Raw genomic sequence first — 23,002 nt, forward strand, 5'->3', positions numbered from 1 at the left:
AGAATTCAAATAAAGTATCACATTTTATTTATCTTTTCTTTTTTGAAAGGAAGTGCCACATTTTATTGAAAATAGAGTATATGAAAAAAAGAAAGAAATAGAAAAACATCATAGCAACCCCACAAAAGATGAAGAAAATTAGAATATAGGGAACATAGAGAGAGAGAGAGAGAGAGAGAGAGAGAGAGAGAGAGAGAGAGAGAGAGAAGGGTGGATAGGAATTTTAGTTACTAAACTATCATATTGGACAAATAGAGTCAATATAAAGAGAGGAAAAGGGAATCTGAAATGTACACATTTGAAAGAAAAAACCAAATTTGCTAATTAAAGATTAGACATATAATCATGGCAAATGTCTTTAATAAAGCTTGTTTGAAAAGATAAATGATATATTTTTCTTTCTAATTTTATCTAAGGTACTATAAATGAAGTATGTTATTATTCCTACCATGCAACTCATCTTTCCATAATTTCATATAAAATTAAAAAAATATTAGGCAAAACTCATTATTAAATTTCTAAGTCTTTAAAGTTTTATTCTATTAAATTTTAAAATTTATTTTCTAAATCTTAAATTTTTACTTTATTTAGATTAAAGATTTTTTACACATGTTTTTATGTTTTATAAAAATCTCTTTTATTTTATTGAATTTTTATATTTATATTTTATATTTATGAAAAATCCAATAATTCATAATAAAAATAAAAATAACCATCCAAAAGCTTAATAAAATAAAATAAAAGTTAAGAACTTCAATGAAATAAAACTGAAAAACTTATTTTGTTACATTCTAGTTGATTTTGGTCATGCAATGAAGAACTTTTTTCTTAAATCTTAATTTTACAAGATTTTAAATCAGACTGCCTTAAGAATATTTTTGGTCCTCAGCAAGAACTATATATATATATATATATAACTTGCAACAATCAGAATGATTTAATTTATTTATATTTTATATTTATTATTTAGAAAAGTCTAAACATTTTGAAATGTTATAATATTTCATAATTTTTATCTATAAATAGTTTTAAAATAAAAAAAAATTATTTTAATAAGGGTATCGAAACCATTTAAATTTTTGTTAAACTGTATCAATTTTTTTCATTCCATATCTCTGTACTTTAATTTTATTTTTTAATTAGTAATGCATTTAGAATTTGAGTGTTATTTTAATTTTTTTACATTTCATAAATTTTAACATTATTTATATTAATTTTCAATATTCATATTAAAATTTATAAATTAAATAAATAAAATCGGACTGGTTAAAAAAAACTGGAACTAGCTTGAAAACAGAAGACTGGTTCAAGATCGATTTCTTCTCAGATGGAACCAGAACTATTTAATCCAATTTCAACTCGTCAAAAGTAATTTATTTTAATTAATTTTTATTTTTTTAATAATTGATTGGAACCAATCGACTCTATTACCATAAGATCTAGTTTTATATATGCTAAAATAGTTATTCTATTTATATTTAATATGCAAATTATCATCAATAGAAAATATTTTAATATATATACTCTATTAACTATTTAGTTTATATCAGAAATTATAATAAATTGAATAAAAATGACTAATATAATTATTGTATAAAATATAATAAATTTAGCTATAAAAATAAAGATAAAATTAATTTATACGGATTATATCTATAATTTATTAATAAAATATTTAATTAAATTCTGCATAAAATATAAATATTTAGCTAATGTGCTGAAGTTTAATCGGGCCTGAGTTAACTGAAAAAATAATGTTCTTAAGTGGTCACTTGATTTTGGGAATAATCATATTGCCAAAATCAACTGATCATATGCTTCAAATTCTAAGTGATCATTCTTATTGTGCACATTCAACTCATCATATGCTTCAAATTAGTTTAGTAATATGAAAAGGAAACTGTGGTTTAACATTGGTAAAAATCAGAATATGATTTATTTTATGAAAAAACACTATATTTACTTTACTCTGTCAATAAATTACTTCCAAATATACTAATGTTATTATTGGCTTTAATATAATTTTATATTTTTGTATTTCTATATGAGTTTTCTTGATGATATTTTTATACTCTATCTTTATTTATTTGCCTTTTACATATCTCAATCAATTTATAGAATTAATATTTTACAATTTGACAATAAGATATCATGAACCATCAATAAAAATATTTTTATAATAATAATAATAATTACATAGTTATATGTCTCATACATTCATAGATATACATAAATCTTATTTAAGAAATTATCTTTTAATTCAACTATAAATTATAAAAATATATGTTGTTATCATTTACTTTAAGCCCAAAATAGTTAATTAGCTGATAAATTACTTAAAATTAAATTAAATTTTATACTTTATAATATATTAATGATATTAATTGATTTCACAGTAAAGTATTTAAAAAGAAAAATACAAAAAATAAAAGTGTCATAAGAAAAAATTATAAAAATATATATGAAACCATGTCATAGTCGATAAACAATATTAGCATGTAACAGAGTAAAACAGAGGATAGTCTTTTATTACAAAATAAACCACATGTCCATTTTTACCGGTGAATAAAATCACATGATAATTTTTTTTATTTATTCCTTTGTAATATTTTAGAATAATTGTCAATATAATATGTATATTTGTTAAAATTTGACAATTAAATATTTAAATTCTTAAAAATTATTTGGTGAATGAACATAATATATGTTTACAATTAAGATTTTAATAAATTTAAATACAATTTTTGTAATTATTTCTAGTCTTTTTAAAATTTAAAATTTAAAATTAAATTAAATTAAAATTAAAATTAAAATTAGATTAGATTAAATTATATATTAAAATTAAATTAAATTATATATTTTATAATATATTAATGATATTAATTGATTTAACAGTAAAGTATTTAAAAAAAATTGATGTTGCTCAATGTTGGAAAATTCTTTTAAGAAAAAATTGATAAAGATACAGTGAGGATATCATAATGCTAGAAGTGGTGGAGCAATTAATGACTCTAATAGAAGCCGATATCTTTTAAGAGTTTTATCATTATTTTAATATTTTTAGATATATTTAAATTTAATAATCAACATTCTAATATTCTAGATTTGTAATATATATATTCAATTTTAAATATTTATTAAATTTATATATTAAAATATAATTTTTAGTAATTTAAAATTTTAATATCAAATTTTAATTAATTTACAGACAATTATTATTATTTTACAAGCAGCAATTTTATTAATTAAATAAAAAAAATAAAATAAAATTACCATGGCTAAAGCCCAGATTAAATGGATCAGCGCCAATATACTCATTTAGGCAAGATTATATTAACTGAAAAAGATATGGAAAAACATTCGAATACACATTTAAATGTTAATAACTTTCACATATTATTATTACAGTTACTAAATTTTTTTTATATAGCAATCGGTTTCACACACTTAAATATTAACAATTATTGGTTACACTAAATTATAATTTCTAATATTTTAAAATTTTAATTGTAGGATTTTAATAAATTGAAATAGTATTTTTATAATTATTTCTAGCCTTTTTAAAACTTCATTTTTCATTTACTTAATTAGCTGTGCAAATTAATTATAAAACTAAAGAATGAACATATTTGAAGTCTAATTTAAATGGTAAGAGTATTTATTTTTTAGAGTCAAATATCGTATGGGTTCAAACCCTTTCTCACACTAGATGACTTTGTATTTATGATGAGTATAAAAGGATAACTGTTAGATATTATGTAATTCGCGCCTTTTAAACCTTTTTTGGATTAAAAAAAAAAGTCAACAATACACATATTATATATTTTATTTAAACCCAATTGCATATTAGTTATAAGAATACAATTTATAATAATAATTTTGATAAGATCATTACCAAAATTGGTTTATTATAAAGGTGTATTATATTATATTATATTATATTATATGTATGCATGTATGTGTATTATAAAGGTGGTTCCAGATAAAGTAGAAAGGAATTCAACAAATCTTCTAAAAGGTAAAAAGGATAAAAACAAATAAACAAAAGAATCTTAAGTCTATAGAAAACTTTTGAAACTTGAGGGGTTAAAATTTTGTAAAATATGAGGACTAAAATTTTAGAAAAATGAAATTATAGATACAAAAGATATTAGAAATTACTATAAGGGGGGCCAAAATGGAAAAAAAAAGTTCTCAAATATATAAAAAAGATCTTCAGAGAGAGAGAGAGAGAGAGAGACGAAGAAGATTTTTCTAGGGAGGGAATATAATAAATATTATTGTGAGGGCGGCTCCTAAAGGAAAAAGTAGGAACACTTACTATTAAAGAATCCTTTTTAATATCTAATTTGCGCCGCGGATCTGATAAAGAGACTACTCTCTAATAATATAATATGTATTTTATACATATTCCCCATCATTCTCACTGTTTCCAGCTTTGTTTTTTTCTTTTTTCTTTTATGGGAATATTAAGGCTTTGTTTGTTGAGGATGACAATGGGGAATGGGTAAGACAAATATTTATATCACAAAATATACTCTTAAGTTTTTTAAAATTTTCTGTCACGACCCCACCCGTGGGTCCGTGACCGGCACTAGAGAATGGGTAGGCTTAAGGCTACCGAAACCCGTAGTAAGCCTGACACTCACTGATTTAAACAAATCTCATCTCAAATTTATATTATTAAAACCATAAATTATCTTAATAGCTACATTCTACATAAATACTTCGGTCTGCCAGAAAAATTAGGCGAGACCCGAAACTCATAAAATTTACAACTGATACATCTACTAATTACTACTGCGGAGAATCTAAGATTTACCAATTTACATACCAAATCAAATACATCACCCGATGATGAAGGAGTCGGGTTACTGAATAAGAGTCGCGAGAGGACTAACGAATCCGAAAAAAAATAAAAATGAGGACTCGGTCTAGAGTGAGTTAAAATCAAATAATCCGGGGACTATTGCATTCTTCTCAGAAAACATAGATTATTCAAATCAGTATATCAAACCATGCACATAAATACCAATCATACTATAATCATACCCTATTACTTTCTTCACATAAAGTATTGATCATTCGAATCAATATATCAACCATGCACGTAAATACAATCCATATTATAATCATACCATAATAAATAAATAAATGAATAAATAAAAATATATTTTTACTTTTACGGGACGAGTGGCTCAGTAGAACCCTAACCTCAAATTCTAATAGCCTTTCGGCTCTCTTAATCCATCAGGTCTAGCGCCCAGAGAGCAAGCTCTATCAGGGTCCTTACCTCCAGCCTGAACACTTGAATTCCAAATAAGCCGGCGCCCAGAGAGCATCGCTCGATCAGGGACCTTAATTCCGGCAATCAACTGAACTCAGCCCAGAGAGCAATGCTCGATCAGGGCAAACAAACCCATAATAACCTTATGTCCATGATCATTACCGGTGCGCACGCGGTCCTGATGCAACCCACCAGATGGCATGTTCTACGAAAGCCACATTTCCCAAAACGCAATCATCACATTTAATAAATATCATTGTTTAATGAAATCATTCAACACATATCGAAATAAAGATTAAAAATTTAGGATAAGACAACGTGCAATTCGTGTCGATAAAATAATAATATATGTATTATTATAACGTTACTAATAATAATATTTATATTATTTTCAATAATTAATAGTCCAGTGAAATTATTTACGTTGCGATACTAATAACCATATTATGCATAAACTTTCAAAATAGCATATTAAATCAGACTTAGCAATAGTGCAATGATTAAATGACTTTAACTCACAGAATTGGGCGACCTCCTAGCTCTGCTCCGGTGCCTCAGTTGGAGCGAGCCGAACAAACGGACAATCTAGTCACGGAAAACAATTTATCAAAACGCTGAAACAATCAATCATTAATCCTAGGTCTAGACTCCTAGGACTGACTGTCTAAGAATCTCGACTCGGGAGAATTCTACCGAAAATCCAGCAGAACCTCCCCTACAACACGAATATTACCCCCCGTAAAAACGGGTCCAGGACCTGCCAGAAAAACACTCCAAATATCCAACAATTTAAACAACGGGAGTCGGGTCCCCAAACTTCACTATTTCCCGACTCCGCCACGCAGTACAAAAACACGACTATGGCAGGCAAACTGACAATTATTTATGACTCACAAATATCATCAAATACTCAATATAATCCAATAAACACAAATAACCAAGAATTTCCAAGATCAACGGCCAGAGAAAATTACCGAGACGCTCGGTCGACTCGCCTCCGGCCGCCGGAGTCCGATCGACGATCTGGACACACCATCGGACTCACAATGACGTGCTGACGATGATTCCCACTTCCGATTTTCCGATCTGACACCCGATCGTGCGAAGAGATTTACGGACGATCTCGACCGTCGATTTACAAACGAAGTCCGATCGCTACGAAACCGGTGCCATTGCGAAGCTTGAGCTGAGGAGAGTCGGGATACGTCCTCCGATCGTCCATCCTCCGTCGGAGCTCGCCGAAAAAGTTGAAAAACCTCGGCTGCCTCCATTTTCTCTCTCCACCGGATCTTCCGTTTCCGGCCACCACTGTCGACACCGCTGCCGCCAAAACAAAGCCAAGAGCGAGAGGAGTCGATCGGCACCAAGATCAGCGATCCGACGCCGGAGCGCCCATGACGGCAAGGAAGCTTCGGCCATCTTCCTCCCTTGCCATCGCCGGTAGCCGCCCTGCGCTGGCGCCCAGCCCGCGGCCTCTTCTTCTGCGCGCTCCTCTCTCTCCCGACCTCTCTTCTTCCCCGATCCCATTCCTTTCAATATCGACATTAGGCCCCCTAACTTTTCCTTATTACAATTTGGTCCCTCAACTTCCTTAATTACTTACAATTTTATCCTGCAGAATTCCAATTTAACCCCTAAACTTTCCTTTATCCTTTCAATTAAGCCCTTAACTAAATAATTTGGGCCAAAACCGAATTATTGAAAATACACAATTACACAAATACCCGTGACTGACATATTTATTTACGAAAATACCAAACTCACAAATTTCCATTTAAATCATTTCAAATTAAACCCAATAAAAATGAAGCTAAAATTAACTTAAATAAAAACTCATTATTAAATATATAAAAATTCCGGGGTATTACATTTTCAGTGTTATTTTTATTTAATTGTTTTTATTTTATTGAGTTATTGTATTTTTATTTTTGTTTGTATTAAGAATTTAATAGTTTTTAATTAAAATAAAAATAAAAGTACAAAAATTCAATAGCATAAAATATATATAAGAAATATTTAATAAAATTAAAAATTTAAGAGTCCAATAAAATAAAATAGAAAAAGATCCATTTATATCTTTACACATATTTGACATGGTGTAAGGTTAAATATGTAATAATTAATAAAAATTATTAATTATTAAAATATTAAATATGTAGTACTTAATTTATAATCACCTTTAACTGATATAAGATATATTATATTTAAAGAGATTATTTAAAAAAATAAAAAACTGAAAATATTTAAAAATAGGTATTTGTTCAATTCTTCAAATGCAAATGCAACATGTTAGATACATTATAATTAATAATTCAGTTACATAATCCTCAATAATATGCATCTAACTTTTACAAGGTCTTATGTATTCACATATCAAAATCTTTTTATGTCTCATAATAAAAATATATGTAAATAGTTTTTACAAATATTATTTTAAGGAATGCTAATGCCACAGTGTAGAAGGCTGTGGCCACACTGCTTATATACTATATGAATTCAGGTAAAAAAAAAAAAACATTGTATATGAATTTATTATTTTCATAAATACAATTAACTTACTTTCCACATCAACTTGCTTCTTTACAAAAAAAAAAAAAGAATTATTATCTTACCTACAACTTAAGTATGAATAGATATCACATTTTCTTGATGATGAGATTTGATGATTTTTTTGTTTTGTTTTCTTCTCGATTATCTTCATGCATAAAAATACTAGATTACCTAGTATAAAAGATTTAAAAATCATCGCAAACCTCTATTTTCTTTTTTATTACAAATATTAAATTATTATATGATGATTTTTAAATTTTTCATATATATATATATATATATATAGAAATAGAACATAGAAATTGAAAGAGATAGACTGGAAACGACATCTCTTATGTCAATGACACTAAAAGAAAGGAAAAATTAAATAAATAGAACTGAAATATAAATTGAATATAATGAAATAGAGACACTTTAAGGTTTTCTATGAAATGAGACATGGAACTAAGAAACTATAAAAAAGTTCAGGGAGTTATGAAGGAAACTTCAAGCTCATATTGGTCATGGGTTGAGAATAGAAATTGAATTCTATAAGATCTAATCTCCCGGTGGTAGAGCTGTCGGATGTTAACCGACTAGTCTAATCTTACTTGGAGAGATTGGATTCATTCTGAATTCAGAATTCTTCAATTCTCTTTACATTTTATTATTATCTATATTTCTTTTTCAATTTTTTAGTTGCCATCAGTGAATACTAATGGTAGCTATTTTCATGTTTATTTATTTTCTTTACTATTGTTCTTTTATATTAAAAACATATCCGTAAATATGTTTTGTTGTTGATGTTTAGTATTTTTTTTATTAGATTGTTTAATTTTAGTTTTTGATATTAATTTGGATAGAAATTTATGAAAATTTTCTTTTATGAAAGTGTTTTTAGTTTTTATCACAGAGTGTAAAAAATATTTTTTTTAATTTTAGACTCCACCAATAGATTTGAAGTAATCCAATAATTTTAATTTTCTATATTTCTTGTACTTTCATATAAGACAAATTAGTTTCCTATAAAAAATAAAAATATGTAATCACTAAAAAAAATCACACATTTTGACCATAAAAAAAAATGTAAAAAAATTGTTTTTAAAAAAGACATAACTTATCCAAACAATTAGTTACTACAAATTTTTCTTTTTGTCAAAAAGTTGAAGCAAAATTTAGATAAATATTTTTAACTTGCAAAATTTAAATGATATTTATATGTATTATTTTACTAATATTAAATTCAACATATAATAATAATTCAATAAAAGATATAATTGATAATATTTTATATGAGATGAGAAAATTTTGTTAATATACTAATTATATTTATATAAGCTAATATTAAAGATGTAATTATTATTTTTTTAGAAATAAGACTTACTTTTAATTAAAAAAAAACTTATTAATTAATATTTAATTTTAAGATCAGAATTATTATTTAACTATGAAAATAACATATTAATCAATGCACTAATATAATAATTCAAATTTACATGTCAGCATAATCCATTAAGCAAAATTACGATATTATAGATAAAACTTCGATTCTGTAAGCAAGGCAAGCGTTGACACATGCATGTGAAACTAAACTTCTCAACAAGGGTTATGATCTAAAATGAAGTGAAATTCTCAAATTTTCAGGTTTTTTCTTTCTTTTTTTTTTTTTTTGTTCTATTACAAACGGAGGCAAAGCCTCGGGCTAGTTCACAACCATGCGGGTGGATGTGACCAACCCCAATAACATCCTGATGAAGCAGGTGAAAGATCTGTTTTGGAACGATAGCCAACTGGAAAATCACCAGTAAAAGAAGCCAACCCATCAGCAGCAAGATTCGCTTCTCTATGGACATGACTAACCGAAACTTGCCAGCCCTGTCCAGCATAGCTGGTACTGATATATATCCTTCTCATGCTCAACAGTAGCTAGCTGAACTACGCACATCAATTTATTTATTTATTTCTTTCAAATGAAAGCTTAGAAACTTTTTAAAATAAATTATAAAATGAACTCTAAATTTAACCATACAACATGTGTCATTGCACTCAGCAAGCATTTCAAAAAAAAATATAATCCAGCCTGAAAGATAATAAGAGAAAAAAATGGGATTGTTTCCTTTTCTTTTTATAAATTTTCTTATCATGGAACCTCAATAATTTCATCGTCTTTGCATGCCCCAATATCAATCACTAAAGTTCCTTTTTTATCTGTTGGTAATATCCTACAACAATTCCTTCTTGGAGCCTACAAAATACCATTTCAGAAATCAACACCCAATAACAATGAAATTGAAAGAAGATAAATAAAAAAGAAAATAGAGATTTCAATATTGGGGATATCATTTGTTACCTTGTCCCACAAGTAAGGGTCAGGTCTCTTATAGACCTCAACCATAGAAGGGCTAGCCATACTCCAATTGCATACAGGATTTGAAATTCCATTTCCAACATACTCACTAGCAATCTCCTGATCATACGCCATCATATTTGACAGGCAATATACGAGAGGCCTTTGACATTTGTTCATACTAACACGGCGAGTATTAAAGGGACACCGACGATGGTCTGCATATTTATACCAGCTCAGGAACGTTCTTGCTGGCCTTTCAATCTCTCGGGGAGGGATTATTCCTCGGAACATCTGAACTGCATACCCCCAGGAGACGGATATGGTCCAGTTTCGGGTTTGATCATAGCAAATGGACTGTTGCATGAGTGCTGCAGAGTCTAGTTGCAATGGTGCTCTTAGTCTTTGAAGGGCTTGTACCCTGTCAGCACTGGGGAATATGGGTAGCACTAGGTCTAGGTGGTGGAGAGAAACTAAAGGTGCTACTAGATGGGCAGATAGAAGGCCAAATAGATTGCCATATAGATCAAACTGCTCAAATTTCAACCAGAAATGAATATGTTTTAAACAATAAAATAGCAGAAACAAACTCAGTTTTTGAATGTTAAATGCTGGATCTAAATTAAAGGATACATTGATCCAGTAATTATGTAATAGTCTGTATTAAATGTTAGAAATAGAAGTTCTGCAGTTTTTCCTTTTGATCTAGTATTATAGTTAATATGAAAAATCTATAGCGTGCTGAACAAGAGAGGACGTGGAGGGTAGTAATAAAACATGAGTATACAAAATTATTTATAATCATATTGCAAAATTCCTGCAACATTTGTATACAACGCCATTTGCTATACAACATAAGCAACCAAAGTAAAGAGGTGGCCAATATCAGTGAATAACTATCATTTTTCTTCAAAGCATATTCAGTGTATTGTCAGAAGAGAAAGCTTATGCAAATAGACTAACCTGGTGAAATCCTGGTTCTTTGGAGAGAGGAACACCAAATTCAGCCATGCATGCTTGAATTCGGTCATCAGACCCGTAGGCAAGTGCCTTTGCCAATGGCTAACTTATATCAAATCCACCACCACCATAAGCCATAGCATAAGAAAAATGAATGTTCTGTATGTCGCTCTCTGACGAGCTCCCTATATAATAATACTGATTATGATCAATACTTTGATAATACCCTAACGAAATTATCTGGAATAAACACTGTATCATCATCTCTCATCACAGACCACCTCACACCCTTCATTTCTAGCTTCAATGTCTCTGATATTATCCTGGATATCCGAATCGCGAACCATTTACCTTCATTGTTATTATAGGGGAATTCTGAGGTGTCACTCGATATCATTGTTGGTGGCAGAAGATTATAATCTCCAGGATCATCTTTGACAGGCCTGTCTAGCAAACTATGCCTCGCATTTCATTGGGTCTCCACCATAACTTGACATATTCTTTTCTACGATCTCATAGCCTGGAAGATGCAGCAATGCTGAAAACTATATGGTAGAGGCTTGTGTTAACTTGTTTTTCAGGATTTTGAAGAGGAGGCTGCTTATCGGCTGATGTGCTTAAGGCTAGAAACGAAAGCGCATGTCGTTCATATTTAGGAAACAATGGGCTCATGGAGGATGATTTACACCCTCCCGCCTGCATAGCATTCTGCATCCCATAGAACAAGCGATAGTCCATGGGCCACAACAGCCGAAACGACATGTTTGGAATACAGGTACTGCTATAATATTCATCTGATGCCCCAAAGGAGGCACAAAGGCGAAATATGGGACAACAATATGATTGAATTCCATTAATATGGGTATGCAACACACGAACTCAACATTTGCCCACATACAAAACATGCACTTGGGCTAGGACTAAAAGGATTGCAGGGAAGCAATTCAATGCGCGAGCATGGAGCCTGCCTACCCAAACGATCGTGATACGACTCATGCACCACCATGTACAATGAGCAACAATTCCAATCAACGAACTACAACACTGAACAAGCATGTTATGCTCGTCAAGCATTACCGAAACACTGAATGAAACAGCTGCCCTCACCGCTAGGTGCGAAAAGTTTAAGGATTACCGAAAGAAATGCATCGTCGACCGAATCCAAGCCCCAACCAAGAAGGGTTCTATAAGCTTCCATCCCACATAGCTCAAGCAACACAACTTAATGACATGCATTTGTAATGGAACATCCACATCATAGCACCCCCAAGCCTAGAGATCATCTCCAGACTCAGCATAAAGAAAACCCACATGCGATCAATGCTTCGTTAAAGACATCCAAACTTCCGCCCACAGCCCGTGTCCAGCCTTAACACAAGCACAGATGCCCGCTAGAAATGTATCATCGACTAAATCCAAAATCTTCGCAACAGGGAGTGCGCATAAGTTTCCGCCACATGAGGTCAGGCAATATAATTGAATTATATGCCCTCTTAGTGCAATATCCGCCTAATAACACACCCAAGCTTAGAGATCAACTCTAGCCTTAACATAACCATGCGCCCGTGCAAAATTTGCATCGTCTGCAAGATACAAACTCCCGTGCTAAGAACTTTTTGCCATACCACCTCAAGCAATACAACCGAATGATCATTAGCACGTTAGAGCACAACGCTCATCTCCAGCCTCAACACAAGCATAAGCTAATGCTAGACATGTATCATCAACCAGATCCAAACTCCTCGCAATAGGGAATGTGCATAAACTTCTGCCACACATGGTCAGACAATACAATTGAATGACATGCACTCTCAGTGCAACATCCGCCTAATAACATGTCCAAGCTCAAAGATCATCTCCAGCCTTAACATAAGCATGCGCCCGTACAAGATTTGCATTGTCAGCAGAATACAAACTCCGTGCAAAGAGCTTCCGTCACACCACCTCAGGCAATACAAGTGAAATGACATGCTCTCATAATGCAACATCATTAGCCCTATATGATGCCCGAGCATATAGCTCATCTCTAGCCTCAACACAAGCACAAGCCCACGCTAGACATGTATCATTGACCAGATCCAAACTCCTCGCAACAGGGAATGCGCATAAGCTTCCGCCACACGAGGTTAGGTAATATAATTGAATGACATTACCCCTTTCAGTGCAACATCAGCCTAATAACACGCCCAAGCTCAGAGCTTCTCTCCAGCCTTAACATAAGCATGCGCCGATGCAAGATTTGCATCATCAAAAGGATCAAAACTACGTGCATAGGATGCCCGAGCACTGCAACTATCTCTGGCCTCAACACAAGCAATTCTTTCAAATAATGTAGTCGTGAAATTACTATGACTTCCATTGCCAAAATATTACAAATAGTAACAGTAACCCTAACCTCCCCTAACTTTTCTTGATCAAAGATGAATTTCCAGCATATTTGAGGCCTGATTAATGTTTAAAATTCAAATTCTGTTTTAATGTCTACGAAGAGTGTAAAGAAATAACTACCGATGTTATATGATTTTAGACTATTTGAATTTCTAATGAATTAGAAAAAAATAAAGTTAGATTTTAGGACTTTGATTTGTTTTTTATTTGTTTATTTTACCAATGCTAGATTTATGTGAAGTTAAATGTGAAACACGACAACTGCCCTGCCCCATCACCATTTCAATTTTATAACCATAAAACTACTTTCGCCAATTTTATATTTTCCTCTGTATCAAAACAATAGAGAAAAAAAATGATCTTAGATTGTTGATTAGAGCTGCGATTTTCAAGTCTTACAAGATCACATATTCCAACATACAACAGAAATAACTACAAGAGAAAAGAAATTAAAACAGGAGAAACGGAAAGAGGCAGGAAAAAGAAGTATTATAGTTTCATTCAGCCTTGCATCTACAAATAACAACCAGAATTTGGAAAAGCAACAATTCCCATAACAGGGTCATACTTCAATCTTTCAAGAAAGCTGAAATGCTTTGATCACCACAAAATCTTATAGCACAACCTTTAATTGCAGACAAATGAAGCAATTTTGTTGTTCCAGACAGAATCTATTTAACAAGAACTTCATTGCAAGTTTTTGAACAGAATAACCTCCGGCTAGTATTTAGAAAAGCATTTCTAATGAACAGCTAGAAATAGTATCCCAAACTGCCAGGTTTAGGTCCTCCTCCACCCTAATCCCTTGGCTCTTGCTTCTTCGCAAAACTCAAGCGCTTTGGATCAATCGCATCAACTTGGATTAATATCGTCTTACCATCGCTTTCATCATTCCATTTGATCGATTCCTTCTCCAGTTGCTTCAGGATCTGCAGAAGAAATTTTAAGCATGTCAGTATCCTTCATTTTCAAATTCAAGTGGCACTAGGCAGCAGATGGAGCAAAAGGAAATTACAAAAAGTTAACATGTAACCTATCAGCAGATTTTGGAAAGTACTATTACAAACAAGAATTTTTGGAAAATAAATACATCTTCATGAATAAAGAGATTTTCAGTAAATAACGTTTATTTGGAAGTCAAGACGTCTTTGACCGAATACAGTGACATAGGTCATAGTATTTTGAGGATCTTCATGGCCTCAGAGATGACTCCAAGAACAAATTTACAAGCCTTAAATTTGAATAGCTGATTAACTCTTGCTCTTTTATTTGGTTTCTTGCATTTCCCCCTCAATCCTTAAAAGCAACTTTATAATTATTCAATGTACAATGCAACCTTGCTCTGAGACAATGTAAACCAAACTGCAACATAAGTATCTTTAATGAGGCCTAGAAAAGCTAAGAACACAATGTTTCAATTTCACATGTTTCTAGAAGGTGCTTTCATCTTATCGGACCTACTGTCAGTCCATTAGATATAGTCTAATGCAATCGAGAAATAAAATATCGATGAGATTCAACAGTGTTTGTACTAAAAATAGCTACAATATCCAATCTAACCAAATTTCTCTTCCGCGCCCCTTTACTAGTATCTTCATCATTGCTCTTTATTATGACTCTAAGGTATTTAATAGCTGATAAAAGTCAAGAGAAAAGTTAGGTCATGTTTTTGTTATTAAATGTGAAGAAAACAAGGAAACAAAAGTGAAAACCCACATAAGATACCGGAAATTGAGGTTAGATGATGATACGAACTCGAACCGGATACGTTCAAACACCAAGATAAGTAATGGTGAGAAAATCAAACTGATAAACGCTCTCCCTATTTAAGAGGAAGCACCCTTACCAATAAGTTCGAATTTGTCGCCCCAAGATCTAACTTGAAAATTTGCAATTGATTATGGAACTAACAAACTTAGCAATAGAACTACTAAGCCCTTTAGTTATAAATAGATGAAGAATGTTCAAACAACTCAAGAAACTAATAAAAAGTTAATTGATTGATCAAACATGTAGATGTGAAACTAAATCAAACAAGTTAATTTAATCTCAAGAAATTCAATAAGGAACACCTTAAGGAATAAGAGTTAACAACTCAAATTAAACTTCATTCAGAAATGTATATTGATCTTATGTCCTTTAGCCCGAAATACATAGCTCTATTTATAGAGTTTTGAAATGATTCTAACCCTAAAAGGACTAAGAGATAAGCAATAAAGAATCAAACCCTAAAAGACTTCTAATGTGCGGTACGCCTCCTTCTCTAAGCATAAGTGGTGGGCTGCCCTAGGGTTAGGTGAGACCTCCAATGCTTCTAGAAACCCTAATGCGGCCCAATGCTTAGGGTGCGGCCCAATGCTTCTAGAAACCCTAATGTGCGGCCCAATGCTTCTAGAAACCCTAGGAAAGCCTGTTGACTTTGATCCCTGATCTTTGACCTTGACCTTGTTCCATGACCAGAAGTTTAAGCTTCATTAATAGCAATTAATGTCACTATCTTCAAGGCGTTGTTATCTTCATTAAAAGCACCATCATTAGCCATCTTCAAAACATGCTCCAAGTAAGAATTTAAGGCTTGCTTGAACCTTTTACTCCTTGCTCGTGTCATCGGTCCTCCATAGGCTAGTGGATCCATGCTAGTTGACTTAGATGCATCTTTGGTTGCATCAGATGAAGCCTCAAAAGTCTTAAAGCTTCCTTCGGTTCAAGACCGTGCAAGTCAAGAGACATTACATCAGCATCTCTGCAACCAAAGTCATTCATGTTACCTATGGAGCAATTTACAGAAGACACAAGAAGGTCTAGAGGCACAAACCTGGTTTCAACAAGCTTTTGAAATGATTTATCATCTGCCGCTCGGGCCTTGTTATTAAAAAATTGTCCCTAAATATACCAACACTATTAGAAGTCACGTGTCATGCACACAATAATCAACATAACAGTCTGCTAAATGGTTTGGAGAAAGAAAGAAAAAGCATAACAGACTGCTCATTTGTTCTGGGCATCATCTATGTCCAATACTCAGTTGAACGTTAACTTCCAGTAAAATACAACTCTTCTGCAATCAACAATAGCTGATGCAAATCCTTTTTGGTAATAACAGACTATCTTTATCAATTGTATTCAGATAAATAAACCGGCACTAGCTTTATCAACATTTATTCTTGTATCCAATATTATGCCATAGCCCCCTAAAGGATGCAAGAACAGAAGCAGAATAGCTGGCAGCAAATACAAGCATTTGTCTTAAAATGTAAAGGAACCACCAGAAAAAATTGACGCAAATATGCAATAGCTATCCATCAAGTACAAGAATGGCAACAATAATTTCAGTTTCATAGGCATCACGAAACAGTGAGAGGGTTTAAAAATGCACTTAATATTACACTAAAAATATCAGAGAACAGTGAAGAATAAAGAAAAGAAAAGAAAAGAAAAAAAAAGAAGCAAACACTTCTATTTATGTGAGAAGCAGACTTGCACTTGTAGTCATATCACTAAGCATCAACATCAAAAGAAAAAGTTTACAAACAAAACCTTCTCTAGGAGTTTATTTGCCCTTGCATGATCACCATTGACAAATGCATCAACAGCCTGCAATTTAACAAAAACAACTTAAAAGAAACTGTTCTCATCAAACAATAGTATAGTGACCATTATGTTAAAGAATCTGTACAGTACCACTACAAAAGGCAATCCAAACTAAAAGTGAGCAGGAAAAGATTCTCCGCAAAGCAACACAAGCAGAATTGTATACCAAATGCAGAGCCATTACTACCACATATCTTCTATTGCAAGCAATATGGTCACCATTATCTTATCAACGTCAAAAAGATTCCTCGCTACATCATTAGTCAAATGTGGTAAACTTAATCTTCCACAAGTACATTTGTTGGAGGCTTATAAAATTTATAAAAAAAAAACTTGCAGCTTTGTAGTACTCTTTCATTGTAAACCAATATTCCTTAACAGCTGTTCTCAGGACCTCATAGCTGTCATCATTATCTTCTGCTTTATCTGAGGAAGATGTGTAATTGCCAGATATATATATATATATATATATATATATATATATATATATTGTTACTCAACAAAACCAAAAAAATTCCTATCATATACTCAGAAAGTAAAATCAATACACAATTTTATAAAGATAATGTTATTAGTGCCTTCAGTCTCAGCTCGAATGCAGTCCAATGCAATCATGTAGACAAGTCTAAAGAGTAGCTCATGTTTTGGTGGTGTTGACATGCCCCTAGGAGTAGCCTAAGATAATTCAGAAACCCACTATAATAGCAGTGTTGATCAAGAGAGATCCAAAATGAACCCGTGTAGTAGACTATCAATAACAAAAACAACCATGTATCTGTACTGGCTCAATAGAACTGAAGACATGAAGATAAACAGGAAAACAAAAACTTAGGATTGATCTAATCAGGCCACTATAAAATATATATTCCAGGTACCATCTAATAAACAATTTGTTAGAAACCGAAACAATCTAATTCAATCAAGCAATAGATACATACCTTAAGACTTCAATACTAAACAGGACCATGGGTTAAAGCTTATCATTTTATGACAACATTAGCTATTTATATTACCAGTTTTATAGAAGCCAAAAAGGAAAGGAAAAGGGAAAACAAAACAAAAATGCAGCAACTTAAAACATCCTAGCTGTATGCGTCCTCTCTACTTTTAACTTCTCTATAAATACACTTCCACAATTGTAAATGGCATAAAGGTTAGATTTCACACCTTCTCTATTAACTGCTTGTGATTCTGCAGCAGAATGCTTGTCTTGTCTAGTAGCATCCTCAGGAGGTTCAAACACCAGTTTACTAAATACTTTCGGTTTCTTCACTGCCCTAACTAGGCGTGTTCTTTTTGGTGCTTCCTCAGATCTACCTGGAAAATCAAACAGTGTTTGTAGAACTTCCTTCTGAAGTCCAATTCTATTCTTTTCTGTTTCTGTTGAACCTGTTAAGGTTCTCTCCATCAATCTAGCTCCATCACTGCATAAGTACAAAGAAAGGAAAAAGATATCAATTAATGCAAGTAGAATGAGATAACTAAATCAGACATCTTTTTCCAAACGTGGTGAAACTAACTCTTGGAAGAAGGAAATAAGAACTAATAATCTATATTGGGGACAGAAAGACCTTTGAGCAAAATCTAGCTGTTGTAATTGTCCTTGAAGCAAAGCATATTCCTGGTCTGAACATTCTCCTGCAGACTGTTCAATAACATTAGGTAAAAAGATCCCATCTCGTTTCTTGAGGATTATAACTTAGAGGAAGAAAAGCCCATATTACATATAAACTAGTGCTTGCATAATTATAAACCAATGCAAAGGGGCATACATCTTCAACGGCTATGCCAAGATCTTCACACTTGCCGAATGGTGCAACCAAAGAATCCAAGAGCCTGTCCATGCTCTGCATGACCAACAAGGAAACTGATTATCTAGATTATAAGATTAAATGTATATGCTACAAGATTAAACATGAAAGCAAACTGAAAACTGTGTACCACGACACAAAATTGGATACCTCTGTGCTAATCATTTTTGGATTGAAGGCATATATTATTGGGACTCCACTAAGTAAGAGTAAGATTTTCACTAATAAGATGAGTGCCAATAGCACCATATGGATGAAATAACGAGCTGAACAAACCATTGTATATGCAAATAATATACAAGTTCAAAAAAATCAATAACAGCTATCAAGATAAATGACTATATAGGAGGGAAAAAAACTCCACAGAAACTAGTACTTAAAAATAATGAACAAAGCATTTTTACATCCTGAAAAAATGGGCTTGGGCAGAACTCATTCCTAAAAGCTAGCTCAAAGGAAGGGGGTTCCCAATCCACTTATATACATTATAATAGCCCAGTAACTAAGCAATATAGGATAAATACAACTTCTAACACCCTCACTCACGCTTAGCATGACATGCAAACGGGCTGAGTCCAAACCCATCATCCAAGAAAAAAGGCCAGTTATGATACCATGACAAATGGGCTTGGGTAGAACTCATTCCCAAAAACTAGCTCAAAAAAAAGAAGGTGCCCAATCCACTTATATACACTATAACAGCCCAATAACTAAGCAATGTGAGATAAATACAACTTCTAACACATCCCATAACTCAGTTGTAATTAGCAACTTCAATTGTAGATTTACTCATGCATCACATTTAAAAATCAGAAATCAGTTTACAATAGGTAATTCTACTCTCTTAACTTTGAATATAAACCTAAAAAAGTAATAAGAGAAACATAGGTAAGAGTTTTATTAATTCATATGCTTTGACAAAAAATTCCACTCATAAGAAATTACAGCTTGCAATGGTCGGTTATCAGCTCCTAGTGGTATAATTAACATTTATCATAATGCTTTTCACCTCTATGTTATCATGCAATGGATGGATCTGTGGCCTCCAACATTTTTAAGAACTCATGTCCAGTTTCTTCGAACTTTCGAGATTGAAAGCAGACAGCATTTAGGAGATACATTTTTTTTTTCCTCTAAACAAAGACAACAACAAAACAAAAAAAGAAAAAAAAGTAAACTCAAGTGTAGAGTGCAATAGAAAATACTTCACCTTTTGCACATCATGCCCCCGCCGTTTACCGGGGCTTCCATTCAAGGCTTATAACACCGCAAAGGCCTACAAATCAAAACAAATTCCAGATTAAGCTTATTGCTAAGAAAGCATACCAACTTTTAGTCCAGAGCAAATTACAAACAACGAAATTCATCTTAAAATGATCGCATTGCAGTATACAAGCAGAAGATGGCACTTTAGGATTTAAAGCAAGAAAAAGATGATAAGAAGAAAAAAAATGGCATCCAAATTTCAAAAAGACTATTGCAGCTAGGACCATTATCTAACATTCAATCCATTTTAAAGATAGAATGCATGATCCTTTGAAACATTACAGATCCCAATTAGATCTGGTTACCTAATCATGTGTTCACCTTTAAAAATATATAGGTCTTCATCAATTTGTAAACTGCCTTTCGACAGCACTTACATGTCCTAAATGAGCATCAAAAGTTTTTCCATAAATCCTATTAAATGATTAAGACAGGCCCTAGATCTGTTACTGGGAAAGAAAAGAAAATGAGGTGCATCACTTATCTGCTTTATAAATATTCGTTGCGAAAACGAATATATTAAACACAGGGAATTCGATGAAGCAAATAACAGAATCCAGAAATTTGTGAGACCATTCTTTAGCTTAGACAATAATGATCAATGTAAGCTACAAAAGCTGCAGAAATATAAACCTTAATACTTTCATAAAGGATCTTACTAGAGCATAACAGAAGTATTAGATAGCTTGAATAGATACAATGATAAAGCTTTACCAAGAACCTCTTGAATCACAGGCACGTCAAGTTGAAAGCCCTCTCCAAGCATCTTAAAAAGAAATTCCTCAAGATCAGCTTGTGCAGGGACATTCCTCACTGTGGTACATAGATGGATTTTGCTCACTCCAGATCTCAGAGACTGGAAAGTCCTTAGAATTTAATTTCAATGGCTTCTTTACTTCAATAGCCTCATTCTTCAACAGACTAGATTTAGCATACTCTTTCCCAATCATACATGAAACAGAACCAGAACCAACTGATGCAGAACATTTTTTTGACTTCAGTTCTTTGGTCCTTTTTTCTCCCTCAACAGCATTCTCAAGAAAACTTCCAGATGGAGATTCCAATGATACTACTCCTGTATTATCCGACCAGGAAGCTAACTTCATTGGTGCCGCACGTTCAGCTGCTAACATTTTAGCAGTAATGGTGGTAGATGTACTACCATCCAGACTACACAGAGTTTCAGCTGCCAAATTTTTGTCTTGCCTCGCCTGGAAATAAGCAAACGTAATATCCTTGAGAGAGAATTTACAGCCAAAAACTTCAATCAGCTCTTCCAAGTCCTTGTCCATATCACAATCATCAGCACTTGAACTACTTGCTTGCATTTTCACATATGCTTGACAACAATGAGGGAAGATCCAATCAAATATAATATAAAGACTGATTGAACCCACTGGCCTAGAAGTGTTTTACCCAATACGGGAAATTAAGTATAACATTAATACCCATGTAGTAATGAACAAACTAATTACACACTAAAGAGCATATGAAATTAATACTATATGACTGGTACAAGAAACCAAATTACATTTTAACAAATAATGGGTAAGATTTGTAACATAATTGAGAAAATGAACTAGGCGCCAAAATGTACTTAAAACAGCAATTGAAGGAGACACCCAGCTATTTCTAAGGCCAAAAATTTTGTTAATAAGATCTTATGTTCGAATATTAATGAGTTACGAGATTTGTGATTTCATGGAGATATTAGGGCATCTAGAGATTTCACATTATAAGAAAGGGACTAGTCCCTAATTGCTTAGCTCATAAGAAAGAACAAAAAAAGTGATGGCATCATAAAAAACGTAAAATAAAAACCTACGAACTAATTTACAAGCATTTTAATGATTCAACTTTATTATAAAACCTATTACCCAAGCATTCATTAAAGACATTATCAAACTCACTCAAAACCTAGATAATGTCCAATGGATACACACTATACATGTACAAGGATACATAGTTCAACCAAAAGTCAAAAAGTATTCAAGATCAAATATTTTTCCGTCATTTTCCTTTCTCGCGAACCAAACAGGGGCTAACTGAGAGAAGATGAGAATAGAGAGATTGTTGATTAGAGAGTGATGTGAACTTACAGAGTGCTCTAGTTTCTATTTCTAGGTCATGCTTCTTGTGCAAGTTAAAGAAAGAAAGTGTCTCTGAGAAACAGCTGAGTGAGAATTGATTATGTATTTTTTATACATATATATACAGTAAAACTCTCCACAGTAATCATTTATATAAAAATAATTTTTATACGGTGCAATTCTAATTTAAACCAATTATAAATAGAAATAAATTATCTTTTAAAATAATTATAATTTTTTAAAATTTTATTTTAATAAAATATTTCTCTATATAGTAACATTTGTATATATAATTTTAAAAAATATATATATTATATTATATTTTGTCTTAGTATTGTCAATTGTATTAGTATAATATGATAAGATATTATTATATCTTATTTTTAGTTATATTATTTCATCTACAAGACTAAATATTAAGTTCAAAGAAAATTTTTAGTATTCAAACCTCTATTAAATTATAACCTCCTCATAGTCATAAATTTCATTTGATTCCAAATGTATTGCTATAAAGAGGTTTACTATATATAAATAATAACGTTATTAAAAGAAATAGGCGAGTTTTCTTTTGAAGGAAAAAGATGTAATAATAAATAAATTATATTATAAATATTCTAATAATAATAATAATAATAATAGGTAATTATTATTGTACACTTGCAATTGTTTTTAGTATATTAATTGTCTCTTAATTTTTAAAAATTATATTTTTTTCATCTTTTATTTATATATT

At 31.8% G+C, this 23,002-nt stretch overlaps 1 protein-coding gene and 1 pseudogene across 1 annotated transcript; both read right to left on the reverse strand.

Moving 5' to 3' along the window:
- Window positions 1–9,523: 9,523 nt before the first annotated feature.
- Window positions 9,524–11,885, reverse strand: LOC8288351 (annotated as a pseudogene).
- A 2,098-nt stretch (window positions 11,886–13,983) lies between these two features.
- LOC8288353 (putative nuclear RNA export factor SDE5) lies at window positions 13,984–22,363 on the reverse strand. The gene is given in 14 exon segments (XM_048378866.1): window positions 13,984–14,440; window positions 15,072–15,145; window positions 15,237–15,256; window positions 16,186–16,254; window positions 16,327–16,394; window positions 17,049–17,105; window positions 17,440–17,528; window positions 18,270–18,526; window positions 18,674–18,747; window positions 18,875–18,949; window positions 20,124–20,140; window positions 20,181–20,189; window positions 20,894–20,996; window positions 20,998–22,363. Coding segments are annotated over 14 exon segments (1,554 nt in total). The 5' UTR covers window positions 21,508–22,363; the 3' UTR covers window positions 13,984–14,308.
- Window positions 22,364–23,002: the final 639 nt, after the last annotated feature.

Source organism: Ricinus communis, chromosome 9, assembly GCF_019578655.1.
Source record: "Ricinus communis isolate WT05 ecotype wild-type chromosome 9, ASM1957865v1, whole genome shotgun sequence".
NCBI lineage: Eukaryota > Viridiplantae > Streptophyta > Magnoliopsida > Malpighiales > Euphorbiaceae > Ricinus > Ricinus communis.